The sequence below is a fragment of the Balearica regulorum genome, chromosome 5 (assembly GCF_011004875.1).
Source record: "Balearica regulorum gibbericeps isolate bBalReg1 chromosome 5, bBalReg1.pri, whole genome shotgun sequence".
Lineage (NCBI taxonomy): Eukaryota > Metazoa > Chordata > Aves > Gruiformes > Gruidae > Balearica > Balearica regulorum.
Window position 1 is genome coordinate 35318102 of NC_046188.1, and position 20887 is coordinate 35338988.

The 20887-nt window shown below is 36.1% G+C and overlaps 1 protein-coding gene across 1 annotated transcript in view; it reads right to left on the reverse strand.

Moving 5' to 3' along the window:
* The window catches only part of FMN1 (formin 1), a 149631-nt gene that overhangs the window by 114534 nt on the left and 14210 nt on the right, over positions 1-20887 (reverse strand). Inside the window, 1 exon segment of the mRNA XM_075753012.1 lies at positions 9485-9546. Coding sequence (XP_075609127.1) covers positions 9485-9546 — 62 coding nt within the window.

A 20887-nucleotide genomic window follows, 5' to 3' on the forward strand; every position in this document is an offset into this window, starting at 1 on the left:
GTTTATGCTACACTGAGCAGATAAAGATATCAGTACTCTTAACTATGGTACAGGATATGAACTCCAGAGATTCTACCTGGATAAACAGAAGTATAACATCACTTATGGAAATGACTCTGTCCTTGTGTAAAAGACATACCTGCTTTAAAGAAATCTATGCTACATGCTAATTATGCATCATCACATTATTCTAGAGGTTCCCATTACAGAATTTGAAGAAAATATTGCACACATAAAAATGCATTAAAAAAAATCAACCTCTTAATTAAAATCAACCTCTTGATTAAAAAAATCAATTACTCAAAAGGGAAAATGGCAAGTGTGGTTGCCAGACCAACCTTAATTTTCTCCCTCTCCATCAATGCCTCCATGTAGCGCAGCTACGCAGAAACTTTCTCTTTGACAGAATCAGTGGCTTTTCTTTCACGTTGCCTCATCATCAAAAAAGGGGTCAGGAGACAGGCTTTCAGTTTCAATGCATCCTTGGAAGGGTCATCCCCACTAAACCACAAGTAACTTGTGGCACCCGTTAATCAGTGGTTTAGCAATTAGTTTTGCCCCAGTGTTATTTTACAATGAATTTGGTGGCTTTGGTATCTTTGGCAGCTTTGTGGAAATGGCACATTAAAAATTTGGTTAGCAACAGAAGATGCAATAGGTACAATGAGCACCAGATTTGCAAAGTCAGAAGCTGCTAAAATCTGAAGTCTTTACTGAATATGAGAAAAAAAGTTTTGTTTCAAAAGTTTTAACTTCCAATTTCAGATAGATTTTTCCTCTACCAGAAAAATGTTCATCCTTGCCAAATTTGTCCCTGTTCTAAAAAAAGGAATATTAGAGCTAGAATTTTTAAACTACAGAAAATTATGTATTTCATTCAGAGAAATGGCTTACAATTATTAGATTCAAACAAATATCTGGAGTAGTAAATTTCAAAAAGCAGATAATTTTGGCAAAGAGGCATGGGGTACATGTTTGCAAAATCAAAATGGTAAGATATTGATACTACTTAATTTTTAGTGGCTTTTATACTCCCATGATCACATTTCACTTCATTTCTCTTGTAGAAAATTGTTTCCTATGCTACAGAGGTCTTCCAAATCTGTCAAAATAAAATGTCATCATGTTCACAGTATGTGTTCTGCTTTATTCTCCTGAGTGCATAACATATTTACTCAAGGTGACGGGATAAATTAGCTTTCATGAACTATGATAAATGCAGGGTTTTATAATGAATTTTTTCAGAAGAGTTTCATTTTAGCCCTAATTAAGCAGAGTGTTTTGTAATGTGTCTAAATTTGAGCAGGAGCTCCGTCTTGCTCAAGTTTTAAGGCTATAAATTATCTTGTTGATCTCTACACACATTTTAACTACGTAATACCATGTCTGTGTCCATGTGCTGAAACAGAGTTAAAGAGATTTTCACTGTATTCAATATACAGAATATCATCTGTGGTAACTTTTTAAATAAACAGAAGAATCCTTGGATCAACATGTGGAATTAACAGCATTCTGCAGCTGACACAAAGTCTAAACAATCCAAGTTCTTACAGGGAAATCCTATTGATAAAAATAATACAGTGGCAATATAAGACATGGCAAGTAGCAGTGAAAAAAACCCAGCACAACGAAAGAAAAGAGTCTTCCTGGATATTCAAGCTATCTGATAAGAAAACAACTGCAATGTAATCACATGATTAAAGACAAATAGGGATGAAAAGCACCCATTGCATCAAAAATATGGAAAACAGAAAGTCAATGGAGGAGAAGAAGGGGGAGAATTTTGCTTAATGTAAGTATCAGAGCACAGAAAAAGATACTTAACTCTTCATCAAGAATTTGATTATAGAGTATGACACGAATATAGGCATTATAATGTGCAATTTTAAAAAACATAATTAAGCACTGAACTGGGAATTATCTATCCTCATATACCATGAAGAATCATTCCACGCTTCCTTTCTGAATGGAGATGCAACTGCCAACAAATGCCTCCAAAGAGATTAAAGCGCTTCTTGCTAGCTCTTTATGAATTTGTATGTGCCCTGCAGAAAATTGCTGTTCTATTGCTCTTGTCCTTTGCTATCATTCCCTAGTCTGCTACTCCACCTTCTCTAGCACTGGCCTTGCAATTTTTTTCATTACAAGGTGATTTTTCTCCTGCTGGGATTTTTCTATTTCAGGAAATACATATTTGAAAGATAATCTTGCTCCCGTTGTCTGGGAGCCTTAGGGGTACTGAAATTGATGTTTTAATACACTATCATAGGATTTCAGTCTCTTCTTTCTCATATTTTTTATGCTTTTCTCAATCTTCATACTTTCACTGTCTTGCACTACAGAGAGACTCCGCACCAAACAGGGAGAATTCCCACATGCGGACAAAGTAGCCAAGAAGAAGATTCATAAAGAGACACAGTACCCACACAGTGGTGAAACCATACATTTAGCAGCTCAGCACGAAAGACTGAAACATTTCAAGTTAGGCAGGAGTAGTATCAATAATTAACCACAAGCTGGGAGACCTTCATCAGTAACACCACATGGAAATGCTGAAAAGCCTGAACAACTCATTAGGAAAGACTGATTAATAAACCCTTGCTGACCTTGGCTGCTCCTTTGAGCTGCAACTCCGTTTCACCAGACAGAAGCCTACATCATACAAGCTTTCTTTTATTCGTGCATGCCGGGACATGAAAATCCAGCGAAGAACACACAAAGCAGCTAACCACCTTACGGATGCATTTCATCTTGTAGAGGTTAAAAACAATAATCTCAGCATCCCAAAGCAAAATTTTGTTACCAAAAGTCAGCATATTATCCACTTAAACATTTGGTTAAGTACCGTGGCATACCAAAGCTTTCAACACTGTTCATCATTGGCCCCATATTTTAATACTAGATTTCCAAACATAGTGACTTCTGACATGGTGAGATGCCTATCCTATGCAAGAATTCATATGTACACACAAAACTGCTAGGAAAAAAAAATAATAAAAAATGTCCTTTTTTTTCCAGAAAGGAATTATACAGATCCCTACCTAAGAACATCCAGGTCAGAAATTTTTCAACTGAATCTATTCAAAAAACAGATTTTGTTTATTGTAATAGACTATTTACAAAAGAGAAGATTTAGACAAATTCAAATATTTTAAAATGTTCGGATTTGGTGTTAAACCATCTAATTTCTAATGTTCTTTCTGAAGCTGAAATGCAATTTCACTTTTACATATAAGTAAAAGTCATTTTAAATTGTCAAAATAAAAGTGAAGTCACTCAATTCTATGAAAGAGGTTTTTTTGATAAGCATTCTGGCATACAACAGCTTTCAACACAATTCACCATTGCCTCCTACAGTCGAATTACAAATTTCAAAATGTAGCAGGGAGAAGCAGCACCTTTTGCTAGAGTCATGTTATAATTAAAGAGCAATGGAAGCATTCACAAATGGAAGCACACTGACTGTGAAGAACAACAAATGGGCAAGTGAAAAGGTAAAGGGCCAGGGAAAGGACTTGTGAAGCATGAGGGATGTAAAAACACATCTGTAAAAGAATTAAAAGGTTGTCACAAAGGTAAAGCTTTATTACTTAGTAACTAAGAAAATGTTTTGATGCCCTTGTGGTCTCAGTACAAAATAAAAATTAATCATTTTGAAATTATCAAATAATTCTGACTGGTGCTATGACTTTCCCTTTCACATTCCTGTTTCAGATACATTTTTCAACCTTTTTCTGTGGCACTTTGATGTTTTCAAAGTTAAGCAAGTTCTTCTGTGAAAAAGAAACGACTTTCTACCCACTTCTATATTTCAGATCTAGAAACCTTCACAAAAATGCAAAAATGCAAGCATTACTAGGGAGACCACAAAGGTCACTATGAACACCCCATGACACATTTCTTCTCTAAATGAGGCCAGCCTGTTCTTTCATAATGTCACAGGCAGTTATACACCAACTGCATTTCTATTCACTATTTCTTAGGTTTTCATAACACGTTCATAACTGTGTTAGATGCAACTACTGGTATTTCTTTCTAAAATTTGCAATGAGATACTTCGAGAGACATAGAAAAATTATTTTATCATATCATATTTATTGTATAATTTACAAGCTATCTATAGTTTATATTTTGTTGTTATCAAATATCTATTATTATTTGTCAAAGAGGATATTTGATAAGTGCATTGTATAATATATAGGGATATTATTATAAAAGCCTATGATTAATGGCTAAAGACACTATTATTCTCAGTTTGGGAACATATAAAAGAGTAGTCAGTTGGTGGAAGCCTAATAACCTGTATCAGAGAGAAAGATCCATGCACAGGGTACAGAGTTATAGGACAGCTTAGGACTTTGATTCCATCTTCCAAAAGTAGTATTAAACTTCTGTGTAGCTGAAGATGAAGAGATGTTTGGTACCCTTGTGCTAAATGGAAGAAGGAAAATTAGTGAAAAAGCTTAATTGTTTTACTCATTTAATCAAGTGAACTTACAGGGGGAAAAAAAAAGTATGCTGCAGCCTTGTGCAGCTATGTGTTGGATTAACTATTAAGTACTGCAATCAGAACATCGCCTTCAAGTTAATTACTCCCATTCAGAAGTCGGTAGTCCATTTACAATATTTTGATTTAATGTTAAGTCATTGTCATCTACTTCGTCGGTGATTAGATACTTGGTTCTGTAGGGAAAAATATCACTAAGGTGACGACAGCTACTACTTATCCATTGAGCATCTTCAGTTCTAGTTCCATAATGTGCAAGCTAACTTCTGACCTAAAGTTAAGACTGTGCCAGATCCCCAAATAGTGTGCAGGATGTTACCACCACCCATACTCTCCGAGTTCAGTAGGAAGTATGGAATTTGCACACGTATGGGAACGCTGTGACATGCTTTGGGAACTTCTGAAAGACTTAGCTGACATCTAGCGGCAGGAGCGGGAAAAGTAAAAAATTCAACAGAGAAATAAGTGATGTCTTAAAAAGACGTATTTTTTTAAAAAAATAATAGGTGAAAAATTCAAGAAATGCTTTGAACACAGCAACTAGCAGATGTAGTTAAAGGTAGATGGGTAAAAACTAAGTATTTATCTCACTATATTACCCTTTCTAAAGATTATCTTCCTGTGGATGATTCAGTATGAATTAATGAACCCATTAAGAGATAATATGAGTTATTCGGTTGTTATGCAATATGATATGGTACATATTCAGCACTAATTGACTTGGTGTAATAAATGTTGTAATCTTAATTTAATTAGCATGCACGCTACATGACTAGAATTGATTTCAAATGACATCAGAAAAAAGGAACAAAGCTTCAAGTTAGTGTGATAACGTAAAGATAGCAGCATAAAATAAACAGAATATTGTCATTCACCCTCCCTATCCAGCGATTGTGTCACATCCTTCAAGACCGCTACGTTTGCTGTGACTTCAACTGCCTACAGAACCAGCACCGGCCCTTTCAAACTGGTGGTATAGGTAAAGCTCTGGTTGGACTCTGGGTATTCCATGTGAAGTTTACAGGAAATGAACACAGCAATAATAAATCTTAAAGAATAAAAATCCATTAGGAATTTCATTCACATAGTCAAGGAAAATAATAAGTTCCAAAAGAAACAGTACAGAAGTATAGGACACCTTCTATTGCTAAAGAGTAAGCAGATCGTTCACTTACAAGCCACTCTATATAGGTTTCAAGGGACAGAGTCTGAATAACTTTGCTTGCTTTCACCTTCAGAGGACAGTTTAATAATTTTTTGAGAACTTTCCCTACACATACCTCCAGGGTTCCTTAAGACTTTTCTAGGCATTTTAGGATTAACAAAGAATAAGGGTCTCACTCCTAATCTTTTACAGAGAAGGTATGATGATTGACCTTCTTCATAAATACAAGATATGGGATTCAGATCAGTCTGCAAAAGAGCTGGTTCAGAGAAATCTCCATCTGTAAGTTACTTCAGTGCATACTGCAAAATCACTTTTAACCCAAGCATTACCACCGTATTTTTCTGTTATACCCTTAAAGAATAGAATGCAACAAGTTATTACATTAGATCACAATATAATTTTACTTCCTTATATGTTCCCATACGAAATTTTATAATGTAAAGTTCCAAATGTACAGCAGTATGTAGTAATTAATACATTTTATCTTCAAATATATTTCCCCTCCTTCAAATAATGAAAAGCCACATGAAAGAGAGTATACAGACAAAGTCTGGCCTTCTCTAATGCATTCCATTTTTACCAGTGCAAATGCTGGTAACACAAAGAATGAAGAAAAATCATGTCCCTTTGCTGTTATATTTAAATATTCCAGTCTGAAGCAATTTCAGGGAAAAGCAATAAATTTTAAATGAACCACAAAAGCCAGGAAAATTTCCTTTGAAATTAATAAAGGCTAACAGCAGAGATGTGGAGAAAAAAAAATTGTTCTTTAAAATGTTTGAATATCAGGGACACAGGAGAAAGAGCCTCTTAAAGTAGGTAGGCTATAAAAAAAGGAAAAAATGTTTGAAATTATACCCTTTCATTTAGGAAACTACTAAAACTTAGAAGCAGAACTAACAATTTATGATTTACCAAAGCATCAGGACCATGTAGCAGCATCTGACTCTCAGATTTCACCCACTATAAAAAATAACATGCTGCAGTAGGATTTGACATTCTCTTCACAAAATGAGTAACTTGGTGTTGATCGTTTTCGGACACAGGATATATTAAGAATATAGGAATTCAATATTTTCAGCCTGAATGTTTTTCAGATTATTAGTCTGGCACTACATAGAAATTTTCACAGAGAAATAAACAGCTCCAAAACAACCATCCAAACAAAAAGGACGGATCTATGACGGGTCACATTCTAGTACAAGGAATTCATTGTCAAGGGCATACAGAAAAAGAACAGGAATGCTACTCAGATGGCATAGCATTCAGAAGTCATGGAACCATGTGATACTATAATTTATTCATCAGTACTATCTACCATAACCTGTGTGCAGACCCCGTTTCAGGAAACCCTTAAAACACTAATTGCTGGAAATGGCATACTAGGGCAACATTTCTCAGTGATTTAGTCACTATGGATCTTTTATGAACCTGATGCCTTACACCCGGCTGGGCTGAGGTCCAAACGTCAAGCAGCCGCACACTGTGAAGGAAGGGGCATGGAGGCGGTGATAGCAGAAGTGACAAGGAAGACACGATGAAGACACTCAGACTTGCCAAAAAAAAAACCCCAAATCAAAACAAAAAACACCATACAGGAAGAAAGCGTTACTCTTACACTCCGTATTTCTTATATGTGTTTACTAACTACCTGTTGCTGGAGACAGGATACTTGCTTCAACTGGCCTTTGATATAGGAAGTTTTTATGTCCTTCAGTATTGTAAAATGAAAAATCACATTATAACTCAGGAATTATCAGTCTAACAAATTTAAAAACAGAACTCTGTGCAAGGTCTCCAGTAACTTATGAATAACTCCAAAATGGAAATCTAAAAATCCTGTTTGAATTATGTCTTGCATACAATAAACGTAAGTATTATTCTTCTGAATAAATTATTTTTCTGATCATCATGATGTAGACTTTACACCTCACTGCTGTTACCTAAAAGGCCTACAAAATATTCGTATCACCTTTTCTGGTTTGCTTTTGGAACTACATATTGTAAGACAAAACAGTACCAATCATGAGAATAATCATCAAATGCATGCAATATAAGAAAACATTATGTGTAGGACATTGCTGCTAAGAGTGCATAAGTTTTCTACTAATCACGGACAGCAAATATTTGCATTTTATCTAATTTCTAATTATATTTACATACAAATATAAAATGGTAAGATTTTATGGTGCTGAAAGTTACATCACCATTTCACTTTTCTGGAAACAACCGACTCAGAATTTCCTTCCTACTAAACATGATAACATATAAACACAATTAATCATTAAGTCATGATGATATTTGAGGAAAACTCAAAGTTATAAGCAGCAATAAATGAATCTACTTCTCTTCCCGTGTCTTTCAGATGTACTCTTATGGGAAAAAAAAATAAAAAATCTTTTAATGAAAGATTAAATTGGAGAGATGTGTGATTCTTCATGGATGCCTACCAGTAACTGTCTCCTCTGCCTCTACTGTTTCCAGGGTTTCTGGAGATGCACAAACACATTTTTCTCTGTCACCAAGACTATGTATTCTCTGAAATACCCTCTCAGAATGAATAAATCCCCCTTGCATTGATCTGCTGTTCTTGTGTGGGAGATTTATGCTATTCTTTGTAAGAGTTCTTATTAATAATATTTATTGTACATTGCTGTTGCATTTACTTTAGTGCTAGCCTGCATTTCCCCATGCTGACTTTTAAGAGATGCTGCACACACCAGAGATGCTTTGCCTGTCCCGTCCACTCCACAAGCTACTGCCATCACTCCACCCCTGACTACTCAAAGACCTCACTGAGCTTTCTCAACTTCGTAGGTTTTATGTCCATTATGTCCTGGGCCTTTGTGCAGACACAAAGAAGACATGAATACTCTGTATAATACAAATACTGTACTTGTACTAGTCTGATGATTGCTATATGTGATCTGCCAAATGACACGGTCAGTGTATCAATATACTGGATTATCAGACTCCCTGTATTTGTATATTCAGGATTTTTTTTCCATTCTATTTGCCTTAATGATGACAAAGAAAATATGGAATGTTTTGTACTTGATGACTTGTATACTCAAGATTTAGCTTGTGGACCCGTATTAGAACACAGCTATGCTTAAGAATATATCACAATTGGTGAAAAAGGGAGGATGGTGTTAATTTCCTTTAAACTAGGACTGCTCAACAAATTCACTTTAAATTATACTGCCATTTAAGTTCCCGGTTTTATGATAAAAACACTTCCTATATTATTTCACTTCGCTTAGCGGAGTCAATCATGCCAAGAGAAAGTAAGTTCTAATATTAAACTTTGCTATTTCTGATTTTGACAATTAGACAGTTGGTCAAATTTACACTTACAAAACCAGAGATCAATAAAAAGTGTTCAATACACAATTTCAGAGTATCACAAACAGAATTACCATGCTTATTTTTCAGTCTAAAATTACAGAAAACTGCTTCTACAGAAGTATCTTTCACTGAGAGTGTGTAGTTAAATGCCAGTGCCTTAATATAATGAGCAAATGTAAAAGTACTGCACTGCTGAGTTAGAGGGAAGAATTTAAGAGTACAATAATAAGCAAAACTACAAAGGCGAGACATGTAAAACTGCTTTTTCCCATCATATCTGAGTGCACGTATGGATTTTAACTAGATATTAATTTTAACTGAGTTGGCAGTCAATTGAAAACAATTTTTGAAAGAAATAATTGAATTCTTAACCTTTGATGGAAAGTATATGTCTGCACTACTTAAATCTGTAAAATGCACTAGAGTCAAGGAAAGGAAAAAAAATCATTACAAAAGTATACCTTTAATGTTTCAATTTCTTCTTTGTGTTCCCTCTTTAAATGCAAAATGGCAGCCTGGTACTCTGGAAAAATAAAAAAAGTACATTCCATTAGAGTCAGAAAACAGTGTGCCATCTTAAGCATAGTATAATTCATACAACACCACCGGGTCCAGAATGCAGATGTAGGCTCTCAGATAAAAGACTTTTTACAATGACAATGGAAAAGAAAATCTGAACACAGCAATTAGCATTATTTTCTAAGACCACACAAGCAGATTTTCCATGGTGTTTCAGAGAGTGGAGAACAAAGCAAAGAGGTCTTCCATGCGGAAAGGGGAAAATGGAAAGACGATATATCAGACTGAAATAGCAAGAGGAAACTTTAGTTTTCCTTCGCTTTGCAGATAAATGTAGAGCTGATAGCATATTATGATATACCCATGCATGCACACATACATCTGAATTCTAAAAAAATGCATTAAATACAATGATTTAAACTGAACTGTAAACATACAATCACTATACGCAGGCAAACTGGATAAAAGAACAATAACAAATACAAATGACGACCTCGAAAAGTACCCAACAGCAAGAGATACAAAGAATTCTTTGTCTTAGTTCTATCAGATGAAGATTAATTACAGAGTTTAAATACCTTCACAGGGTACAGAACAGCTTTTCCATTTAGCAAGAATATAACAAAATCCTAAGATGTGACAAAATTGAAAGCATGAAACTTAAAGTCAGAGAAATTTAAACTGGCAGTGAAAAAATGAGGAGGCTGGGCATTGATTACACAGGGTTAGTGATGGCTGTAATGTTAAGATGCAGATTTACCAAATGGACCTCTAGAACCTGGGTCTCATACTATGTTTTCCCTCAATCCATACCGTGGCTACATTTGGCCAGACGAAGAAAGAGAAGACCTTTCATTACAGCTGTGTAATGATTTAAGAGAAGCCTGTCTTCTGTAAGATATTGGCCCAGAAGCTACCGTCCTCCTAAACAAGTAACTGGAGTTCATTTTTAGATCATCAAAGCCCCACTTCTATCTGCTTCCAAATCAAAATTCATCTAAAAGCGTATTTCCAGTTCCCTGGCTTGGCTTCTGCTTCCTCAACTAAAAAAGGAATCAAATCCTAATTTAAACAAGGATTGAAAATAGTCCAAAGACTTTAAATTTCACTGTCAACGCTCTCTAACACTAAGGGGTTTGTATGGTCCCTGGAACAGCAGAACCAATAAACCAGCATTAGAACAAAGCATGGACCAAAGCGCCAGATCAGTAAAATATTCCAGTGCTTAGGTGTTTTTTTCATTTTTTTTTCTTCTGTTTTTCTTTTTCTCTTGAGAGCACATGGAGGAAAGAGGAAAGGAAAGATATCCTGGCCATCACTCGCAAATCTGTATGGCGTGGAAGCTTTTAATGGAAAGCTACTTTTTCAAGCAGAGGTGAAGCTATACGCAAGCAACTGAATTGATATAGAAAATCAAAAGGAAAAGGGATTGATATTTTACAAGACGCAAAAGAAAAAACGTGCGTGATTCCAACTAGTAATAGTACCTATCTAAACTCCTCCTTCCTCTCCAGCGGGCCTCTACCTAGAGCTTTCCAGCATGGGGAAATTACCCTGCTCTGCTGGAATCACAACTGATTAGGTCTACAAACTTTCAGATATTCTGCTGTTAATTCCTTTGACTGGTTGATACCCCCTCTGGACACATGCTCTGCTGATCCATTCACCTAAAGAGGACTTAACAAAGCAGCTGCCTCAGGTCCCCAGGAAAAGTTGTGACGCTTCTGGCACATCAGCTGGTTACGCACTCATGGAGTCTGCAAGGCATGAACCTGATGAAGATCCTGACCTGAGGTTTAGCTCTTGAAGGTCACATGATAACTGAAACAAACAACAGGCTTTGAAATTGCTGCTAACAATCAGTTCTCAGTTTGGCTAACAGAAGGATACAGATCTACAGATCTACCTTAACAAAAGATCTACTTTCTCTGTGGGATTGCCCAATGCTTATCATTCTTTGGGATTTGGGTAAGAGAGTCATAGTTCACATGCGCTGACATAGGCCTGCACTGGCACCAAAAGCAGATTTTTCACCATGTCTACCCATTCCCAACTCCCTGTTGCTTGCTTTCTTATCTTGGCATAAACGTTTGTGCAGTCAGAGAATGACGGAAGAATCCCCATGGATGAAACCTAACACAGCATAAAAAGTTGTGTTTTGGTGTTTTGGTTTTTTTTTTCTCTTTTTAAATTAAGTGTATCTCATTTTTGTGATGTCATTTTAAGTTATTTAAGTTGGCATGCGTTTTTCATTACTTCTCCTAGCTGAAAGCTCCGAAACAAGTTCTAGAGATTGCTTTGTTTAATCTTTGTTCTAAAACAGAGGTAAGATAGAGAGTAGTAATTCTCTTATGGTTTACTTATTCCTTAGAAATATCCTTAGAAAGTATAGATTATAAGAATTAATAAACCTAATTAACTACTTAAAACACTGCTACTGCATAAAAGCAAGCGTATCATAAATTCATAGACTCTAACATATTTACTAGATTGTCTACTATGCAATAAACCAACATTCTACAGTATAAGCTTATTTTGTTTCTTTCTACCATTGTATTTTTTTAACTAGAAGAAACTATTGGACAGAAGCTCACACCCAGCAAAGTACCTGTACCTTTTTAATTCTTCTCAAGTAAACATTTATTTTTGTGTGTAAGATACTATAATGAAAAAGAAATCACATCACAATTATAGTTTAGTATGATACAGAGTAACTCATGTCCCATGTCCATTCCTTTCATATTTTTTGTGAAGTCACCTTATTTTGCTACAATTCTACATGAATAGTTAACATCCCAAGAAAATATCCTGCACACAGAGATGCAATCTCAATCATTAAAACACTGAAGCATTTGACTAGAATGAGTAATTGCAACCATATAATTCCAAAAATCAGTTTCTGAACATACTGGCAACAGAATAAGAAAGTTTAATTATGCAATGGTGTTGGGATGCTGCTTAGAATGGTAAAATCACAACAGCACAGTAAACAAGAATGACATGTTAATGGCAATAACTGTGCTGCGAACAAAATATAGGTCAGGCTTCGTAAACTACCGAGTTCTTAAATTCCATTTAACACACAAACCAAATTAAGCTGGACTACAGAAACAATCCAGAAATACTGTAAACTCTAAATTATCGGAGTGATTTGCCTAGGTTACAAATTAACTATGCCAGAGTTTAAGAAATCTGATACAGCTCTGTGTGTAGGCAGCCTGATTCTTGCATAACCATTGTAACTCATACAGCCTTATTAGTTAAGACACACGAACATATGTGGATAGTTCTCAGAGCCAGCTGAGATATAAGGTTGCAACTGAACTGTATGACCTTCCACTTCCTGGTGCTGCAACACCTTAAGGACCTTCAAGACCAACACGGAAATAAAGCTTCTAAACACAGAACCACAGAACGGCTGAGGTTGGAGGGACCTCTGGATGTCATCTTGTCCAACCCCCGCCCTAGAGCTGGTTGCCCAGGACCATGTCCAGACAGCTTTTGAATGCTTCTGAATACTTGCCTGGTCTCCAAGCAGCCTGCCGGGAGACAACGGCTGTAGGGCATAAATAAGTTAGCTATTCCTAATGCAAATATTACTTCGAAGGGCTTTTGAAACAAACAAATCACATACAAATCAGATGGCAAGTTCTCCTATCCCGAAAAATGTCCACAAGCAAATTAGGATTTTGTTATTGAGAAAACAATTAAAACTGTTAGTCCTTTACATAAGGCGAACAAGCAAAAAAAGTAAACAATCTCACTGCACAGATTCAGCTCCAACCAGCTCTAACTCTTAATGTTCATTTACTACTTCTAATTTACTACTTTTTCCTCTGTTTTGAGAGGACTCTATCCCAAGAAAAATTTAATAAATGATGGAATTTGTTGCCGATGTTGTCAGGCATACTCTTTTCTTATGCAACTTGATGCTTCCTTCAGTCAGTAACTGTAACCCACTGCAGCTAAAACAAGCTTTCATAAAACTGGATGGTTTTTTCTAAGATAGTGAGATAAAGCAGATATACATTATGAAATCTTAAATAAATACAAGTATTTGTTACATCTGCTGGTAGTTAGCAATGCATTTTAAAATTCCAGGTTAGGGAAAAGTGTTTCATTAAAATACTTTTTTTAATGTAACATGAAAGTTGGCAAAGTACATGGGAAGCTGGATAGAGGCCTTGGTGAAAACTAAAGATACGTAGTGACATGACAGTGCAAGGTGTCCCTTTTCTATGTTGCTGTTGGAAAAATAAATTGGTTATTAATTGTAAAAAAAAAAAAAAATCTCCTTACTCTGAAACTTAAATTTCCATTTACTTCCATGTTTTGCTGTAGTCAGTAGATAAGACTGGTATCTAATGCAGTCTTGCTAATCATACAGATTTATCAGATAGACCAAAACTCTACTTGGACTTCATTATCATGAGAACGATAATGATGACCAAATGTCCTTCCCTCCACCACCAGTAACACTTTTCTGCACTTTCATCCTTTGCATTCATACTTTCTGCCTCCAGGACTTGCCATACGTATTTTGCACCCAATGCGCCACTTACACCAACATTAAACCGGGAAGATCCTCTCTTCACGTAGAAGCAGGACAGAGAGATGCCTGCAGTGGGCTAGATCAAATCACCTTTCTGAGTTCTATCCAGATCACTTCCAGGGGAATAGTTGTTGCCTGATGAAGGTACCTGGGGGTTATCCAGTCAATCGGATTTTACAGAAAAGCTGCACCAAGGCATAACAGGGGGGAAAATAGCTGCATAAGAAAAAGAAAATATCTAGTTTGGGAAGATGAGCTCATTGTAGACCATTAGAGCAGCAGAACGCTGGAAAAAGGAGCTAAGTTCTTACCAGAAACTGATTTCGTTTCCAGAAGACACTCCAAAGTGCAGTGAATTAAGCAAAAACATCTTACTTTGGGATTACCCATGTCACATATTCCTAACTTACAGAGGTTTGAGGGCACAATGCAAAGCCTATTTTTGTTTGTATTTCCACAGGCCCCTGAAGACGTAAACTGAGAACTGCCACAGTGCAGAGCGGTGCAACCGTGAAATAAAAATCATTCAGTTTCATAGTGAACAAAATTATACCTCTATTGAGACAAGCCAAAAGCCTAGTATCCTGTCTCAGTAGCCAAAAAGCAGGTGACATGTAAAAAATTAAAAACTGGTAAAAATGTAGTAGCACTTTTCCAGTACGCTCTTCCAGCAACCTGATTTGCAATTCAAGAACTTTCTAAACCAGAGAACTTGTTTGTGTATTTAATAGTTTGCAAGTGGATTCTTCTTCCATGAATGTGCATTGCTGATTTTAAAACTCCTGCAAGCAGACAACGTCCTGCAGCAAAGAATTAACTGCATATTAGGTGCAATTAAAAAAAAGACCCTTTTGCTTATTTTGAATCTGCATCTGCTAGGTTCATTTGATGCCTCCAATTCCTGTGCTGGAAGAAACAGTGAACAACTCATCACCATTTACCCATTTGCTGTGTCTTAGGATTTTAGAGATCTCCATCATATGTCCCCTTGACTGAATTTTCCATTTGAAAGAACATTAGTCTACGTAGGCTTTCCTCTTAAGGAACACGTTCCATACTGCTGATCAAAGTTGCCGTCCTTCCCTGAACCTTTTACAGTTCTACTGTACCCTCTCGGAGCTGACAAAACTACAGAATGTGGACATTTATACAACAGCATTATGATGATCTAGAAGATTTTATCTTCTATTTCTTTCCTACTACTTTCTACCACTTCAATTGCTTTAGATCACTACCGAGCACTGAGCTGACTTTTCCCAAGATCTATTTTAACAATCAAGGTGCCGTTTTTTAAAGAGTAATAGTCACATCAGAGTTCATTATTCTCTATATGTATTTAGGATTATTTTCCTCAAGTACACATCTTAATAACTCTACATTTTGGACTTTCTTTGTCATTTTATTGCATAGTCCCTCAATCTTAGAATTTTTTTACAGTTTGGGTTTGTTTTTTTGTTTGGTTGTTTTTTTTTTCTTCCCAATTCTCATGAAAAATATTTGCATTCTGATCAGAGAATGTTAAATTTGCATTCAGGTCTTATCTTTACTGCTCTTACTAACTTCATGTCAGCCAGCTTCTCCTTCACAGGTCTCACTTTTCCAGTTCATTTATGAATATGTGCAGAGTGTAGAGCTGCAGAGTGTTTGCACCCTCAGCAAGTTTGCCGACCATACAAAACCAGGAGGAGCGGCTCATAAGCTGGAGGGTCTTGCTGCCATCCAGGGGGACCTCGACAGGTTGGAGAAATGGGCTGACAGGAACCTCATGAAGTTCAACAAGGGGAACTGAAAATTCCTGCACCTGGGGAGGAATAACCCCAGGCACCAGGACATGTGGGGGGCCAATTGGCCAGAAAACAGCTCTGCAGAAAAGGACCCGGGGGACACCAAGTTGGACATGAGCCACCCAAACAGCCTCCAGGCCTGTGTCGAGGAGGAGCTTTGCCAGCAGGTCGAGGGAGGTGATCCTTCCCCTCTACTCAACACTGGTGAGGGCACACCCGGAGTGTCGTGTCCAGTTCTGGGCTGCCCAGTACAAGAGAGATATGGAGCTTTTTTAAATCTAGCTCCATGTACGCATTCCAGTATTCACTGTACATTGTTATATTCACTGTACATTAAATGTTATCTCCTGTAAAATCATAATTGTCCTTTTTTGGTATTGTTTGTTTGAAACATTATTCTCTACTATAGATAAATGTAATTACGATTAAAACAAGAAAATTGGGAATAATTTCCATAATGAGTGAATATACTATACATTCCAGTACAAGAAAATAGATCTCTGATTTCTTCAAAATCTGGAGGAGATTGAGAAAATGTAAAATTAGCCACTTCCACTGGGTGGCAGTTTTGCACTCCATTAATAACCTTTTTCTTTTTCTTTTTTTTTTTTTTTCTGAACTCAAACTATAATTCCCCAAATTATGAATATATATATACTTTTCTTTTAATCTAGATGTGAACTTGTTATCTCATTAGTTATTCATCTAGATTTTTATTTTAATACAGTTTTTTTGTCTTATCTTTTTCATAATGATTAGCCTGTTAAATTTTATTTGATAGTAACATACACGTTTGAAATTTCCCTGTTCAACTGTATGTTTTAGAAGCTGCTTGGGAAAAAAACCCCACAATTTCTGGAGTGACCAACTAGATTAATGTCATGATCCTGTTCTGCCACCCATAGATATAGTCAATATAAGAAAGTATCATAATTTTACTTCCAATCATACTATATTTGGTTCTGCCTACACACAACTGCAGGAGAAATTAATTCTAATTAGTCTTTTATCTGATTTTAAACAAATATTTTAGCACTGAACATTGCAAAGACAGAACCAGTGCAAAACTGATATTCCTCCTTAACTAACTTCCAGATTTGGTATCAGTCCGCTTCATGATTTTAAAGTATGTTGGCAATATGGAACATAGATAACATTGCCTAAAAAGATATCAGTATATCAGGAAAAGAAATTTTGATCTAAATGCAAGGATTTTTTAATAAGATTTTCTTTATCGTAAGGTACTACAACATTTGAAATGCTCCAGTTAAAGCACGGAATGAACATCTACAACAAAGTAATGAGTTGCATGAAGGAAATAAGATTATGTTTTAACTAAATACCCGGTGCAAGGAGGAAGAAACAACTCTGTGTCCTATAATTGCATCAGACATAGTACGCAAACAGATAAGAGAATTATTGTGGAAGCACAATGGAAAAGCTGAAGAAGCAAACCCAAACAATTAAAAATGGGTGAATAATTATGATGGACAAGAGGTGAACAAAGGGCTTAAAATGCTCTTAGAAGCCAGAAATGGAATTCATTATAGAATCACAGACATCAACTGTATGAAAACAACAGAGCATCACGTATTGTGAAACAGTGGACAAATGCCTACAACCATTTATACATCACATCTGCTGGAGCAAAGAGTGTACAAATATACAAAAGAACATTAGGGGTGCACAGGCACATCAGCAGAAGGCTTTATTCACGTTCTCTTGAACAGCAATTTAAAAACAAAAGTACGTGGAACCCCAAAAGTTGACAGATGCCAAAACTTACATATGGGGAAAAAAGTAAGGCAATAGAGAAAGGTTGCTTATCCTGATATAAATTATACAAAAAGCACATACTTTCAAATAGTTATTGTATTTTATAACTATGACTTTTAAACTTTAACACAGAATAACCTGAAACAAAGGAAGATGTTTTCAGTATAATGGACCAATTTTTACAGCACTGTATTTTCTAAAATTTTGGTCTTCAAAGATAATCTTGCAAATAAAATGTGTAACACAGGACTGCTCAAATCTACCCTTACTAATCACAAACCCCAAGTATCTAGAATAGTAGCATATTCTAGTACAAATAGGCCCTTGATATCTGAATATGAATGAGTCCATCAGTATTTACTGGCCCAACTGTTCCACTGTAGCATTTATCCTGACCTTCCAGGATAAACACGGTCTCCAGGCAATACACCCGTAACTTCTGTGGGGCTGTTTGGGTCTGTGGTTTCTACAGAGAAAGCTAGGCTAGGATGTCGAGATGTTAAGGATATTGAACGGAGGCTTTAGTTTGAGCTGGCTTCTTTAAAACACACAGAATTGCCAAATAATTACACCTCTAATCTTTTTAGTTACAAATTCAGAACACCTTCAAAATCTGAACTGTGTACCTGTATGATCAGTAAATATTGTTTACTGTGTTCAAGAAGTTACATAGGCCAGAATTCCTTCACCTCCGAATCCCAGGTTTGAGAGTAGAGATGAGTGGTAGGATTTTCCTTTTCTGTTCCACAAACAATTCTAAGATGGTGTTTACTTATTTGTTCCATTGGAAAGGAAGAAAAAAAATTGAGATTTTTATGGGGCGGGCAAATGTAATAGCTTGCTCACTTGCCCAGTCTCCAAGCAGACAGTAAATCACATAAATGGCCTGTAATTCAAAATACCTAAGTGTTTCTAGGACCTCCACACCACCACCGCAGTCCTGTAAGGCAGAGCCTACTTCGAGCAAGGGAAATGGGAAATGCCAGCAATTGAATCACCAGGGAGAGATGAATCTGTCAGACCACACTCTTCAGAAATCCACTTCACAGTTTATACAGACAACGTAACTTTCCTACCCTAACATCACTGATGGTATGTGCAGGGAAATTATAACAAATTCCAGCATTAGGTGCTTTAATTAATGCAAAAATGTCTGAACACTGTCTTATTTCCTAAGAAGTATTCATGCAGCTGTAACGAACATGAGTGGACTCTCATTATGAAACTTCAAAGGGAATAGGACAGGGCTTCAAAGTCCTTTGGATTTATTTCTTCTAATATGATGTCCACTTGCATCATCATCTAAATGGTGTTTCATGGTAGAATTAAGGACTAACTTGCTCTTCAGTGATATAATCCATCAAGGTTTGTCTATAATTCTCGTAAAATAATCACACTGAATATTCACCAACAACATGTAGTATTCCTAACTCAACTACAAAAACAGGATCAAAAAAAAACCCCGAACAAATCTTAATCCTTAGAAAGTTTTAACTCAGCAGATTGCTATACTGTAATTGTTTGAAAAGCATGAGAACAGGAAACTGCTTAATGAATAAACAAATAATGACCATCCGCACACGGTATAATGACACTTTCTTAATTTACAGCAATAAAGGAGAAGACAGGCTAGAGATACTGAGGCAATACATCACACTAAAAGGAGGACTCAGAAAGAACAACTTGTTCTTCAGAAAGGGTGTTTTAATCACTTGGGAGTTGCTGCTTCATTATTTGAGATATCTTTACGAAGTTTTTATTCAAATTTTGGGGGGTTTTTTAAGCAAAAAAGGCAGACTGAAATTTCAGAGTACTTTATGTATGTTATGGATTATAAAGTCAGTATCAAAAAAAAGCAGCACATTTATAAAAAGTACACAGGTTCACCGCCTTCATGATACCGGAATGAAACTAGTCAATCTGCACCTAAAATACCATGAAACCTCCCCTGCTATCTAAGCTGTCACAGAAGGACCCTCCAGAAGACATCGCTTTCTCTCACTTCTATGCACATGGAAAAATATAAATGCTTCGAAACATGTCTGATTCAGTTACATCAGTTACTTCAGCAAGCAATTGTAGAAGTGACAAGTCATTGTAGAGAAAAGAGGAACACTGTCAGAAAATCTCTCTTAAAATAAACTGAGTTTCAGCTCAGCTTGTTAGTTATCACACATTCGATAGTAATTTCAGATAATTCGAAAGAGCTGCTTAAAAGGAGTTTCCAAGTCACAAGAATTTGTACAAAATCAGTTCCTTAAGCGTCACTTGAAATCCAATGGCGAGGGCTCTGTGTCTCCTGCTCTTGCTGGGATACAAAACTGAGCAAGAAAATGCAGAAAGACACAGCAGGGGCTATAACTGAAATAAACTTCCATAAATCAGGTTAATATCATTCATTCCCTTTCTTAAAGCACAATTAAATCTCCTTTTCCTTCAAAAGACATCCCTACTGATTCATTGCTAACGACATTATCAGTTAGTATTTAATTAGCCCTCATACAGTTTTCAATGGGATTTTATTGTACTTCTTTGGCAATGTTAAATGTGCTCTTGTTTTGAATAAGGACCAGTGTGTGTCCAAATACATCAAGGTTATGGAAAAGCAAAAAGCTATCATCCCTTTAATCCTTCCAAACTGACTAATACTAAACTAGTAAACAGGGCAAATTTAGTTCTTGTACAAAAAACTTCAGCTGTCATTTTTTGTACACAGTAATTATTCAAATTAGTAAAAGTACGCTGCTACAATATTTCTCATTATTTATTAATTCACGTCATCTTGTCTTTTTGCTTAGATTTAGCCACCAGCTCAGAAAGAACTTTTCCAGCTCAATTTTCACTACACCTCAGTCTTTGCTTCAAAGATTTTTAGAATAAGCACTGCCAAATTATAACAAGCCCATTTATTAGCCATATTAGATTATCTCTAAAATGAGTTACATTTATCTGGAGTTAGATCATAGACAAGAGAAATGAGGAAAATAAAAAAGAAGACAATGACGAAGAAGAGGAGAAAGTAATACACCAATTCTCAATAGTGATGTTCTTCCGATCAGACTTCAAATCTTAACTTTGCAAAATTTCACACTCAGCATTGTGGGATGGGTCTGAAAGTCAAAGAAATCACCCTAACTTCCACTCACTCTAGTGGCATGGTGGCCACTGAAACTGAAGTAATGGAAGCTAGAATTCTGAAAACAGTTCCTCACCTATATTACAGAATTTCTGTA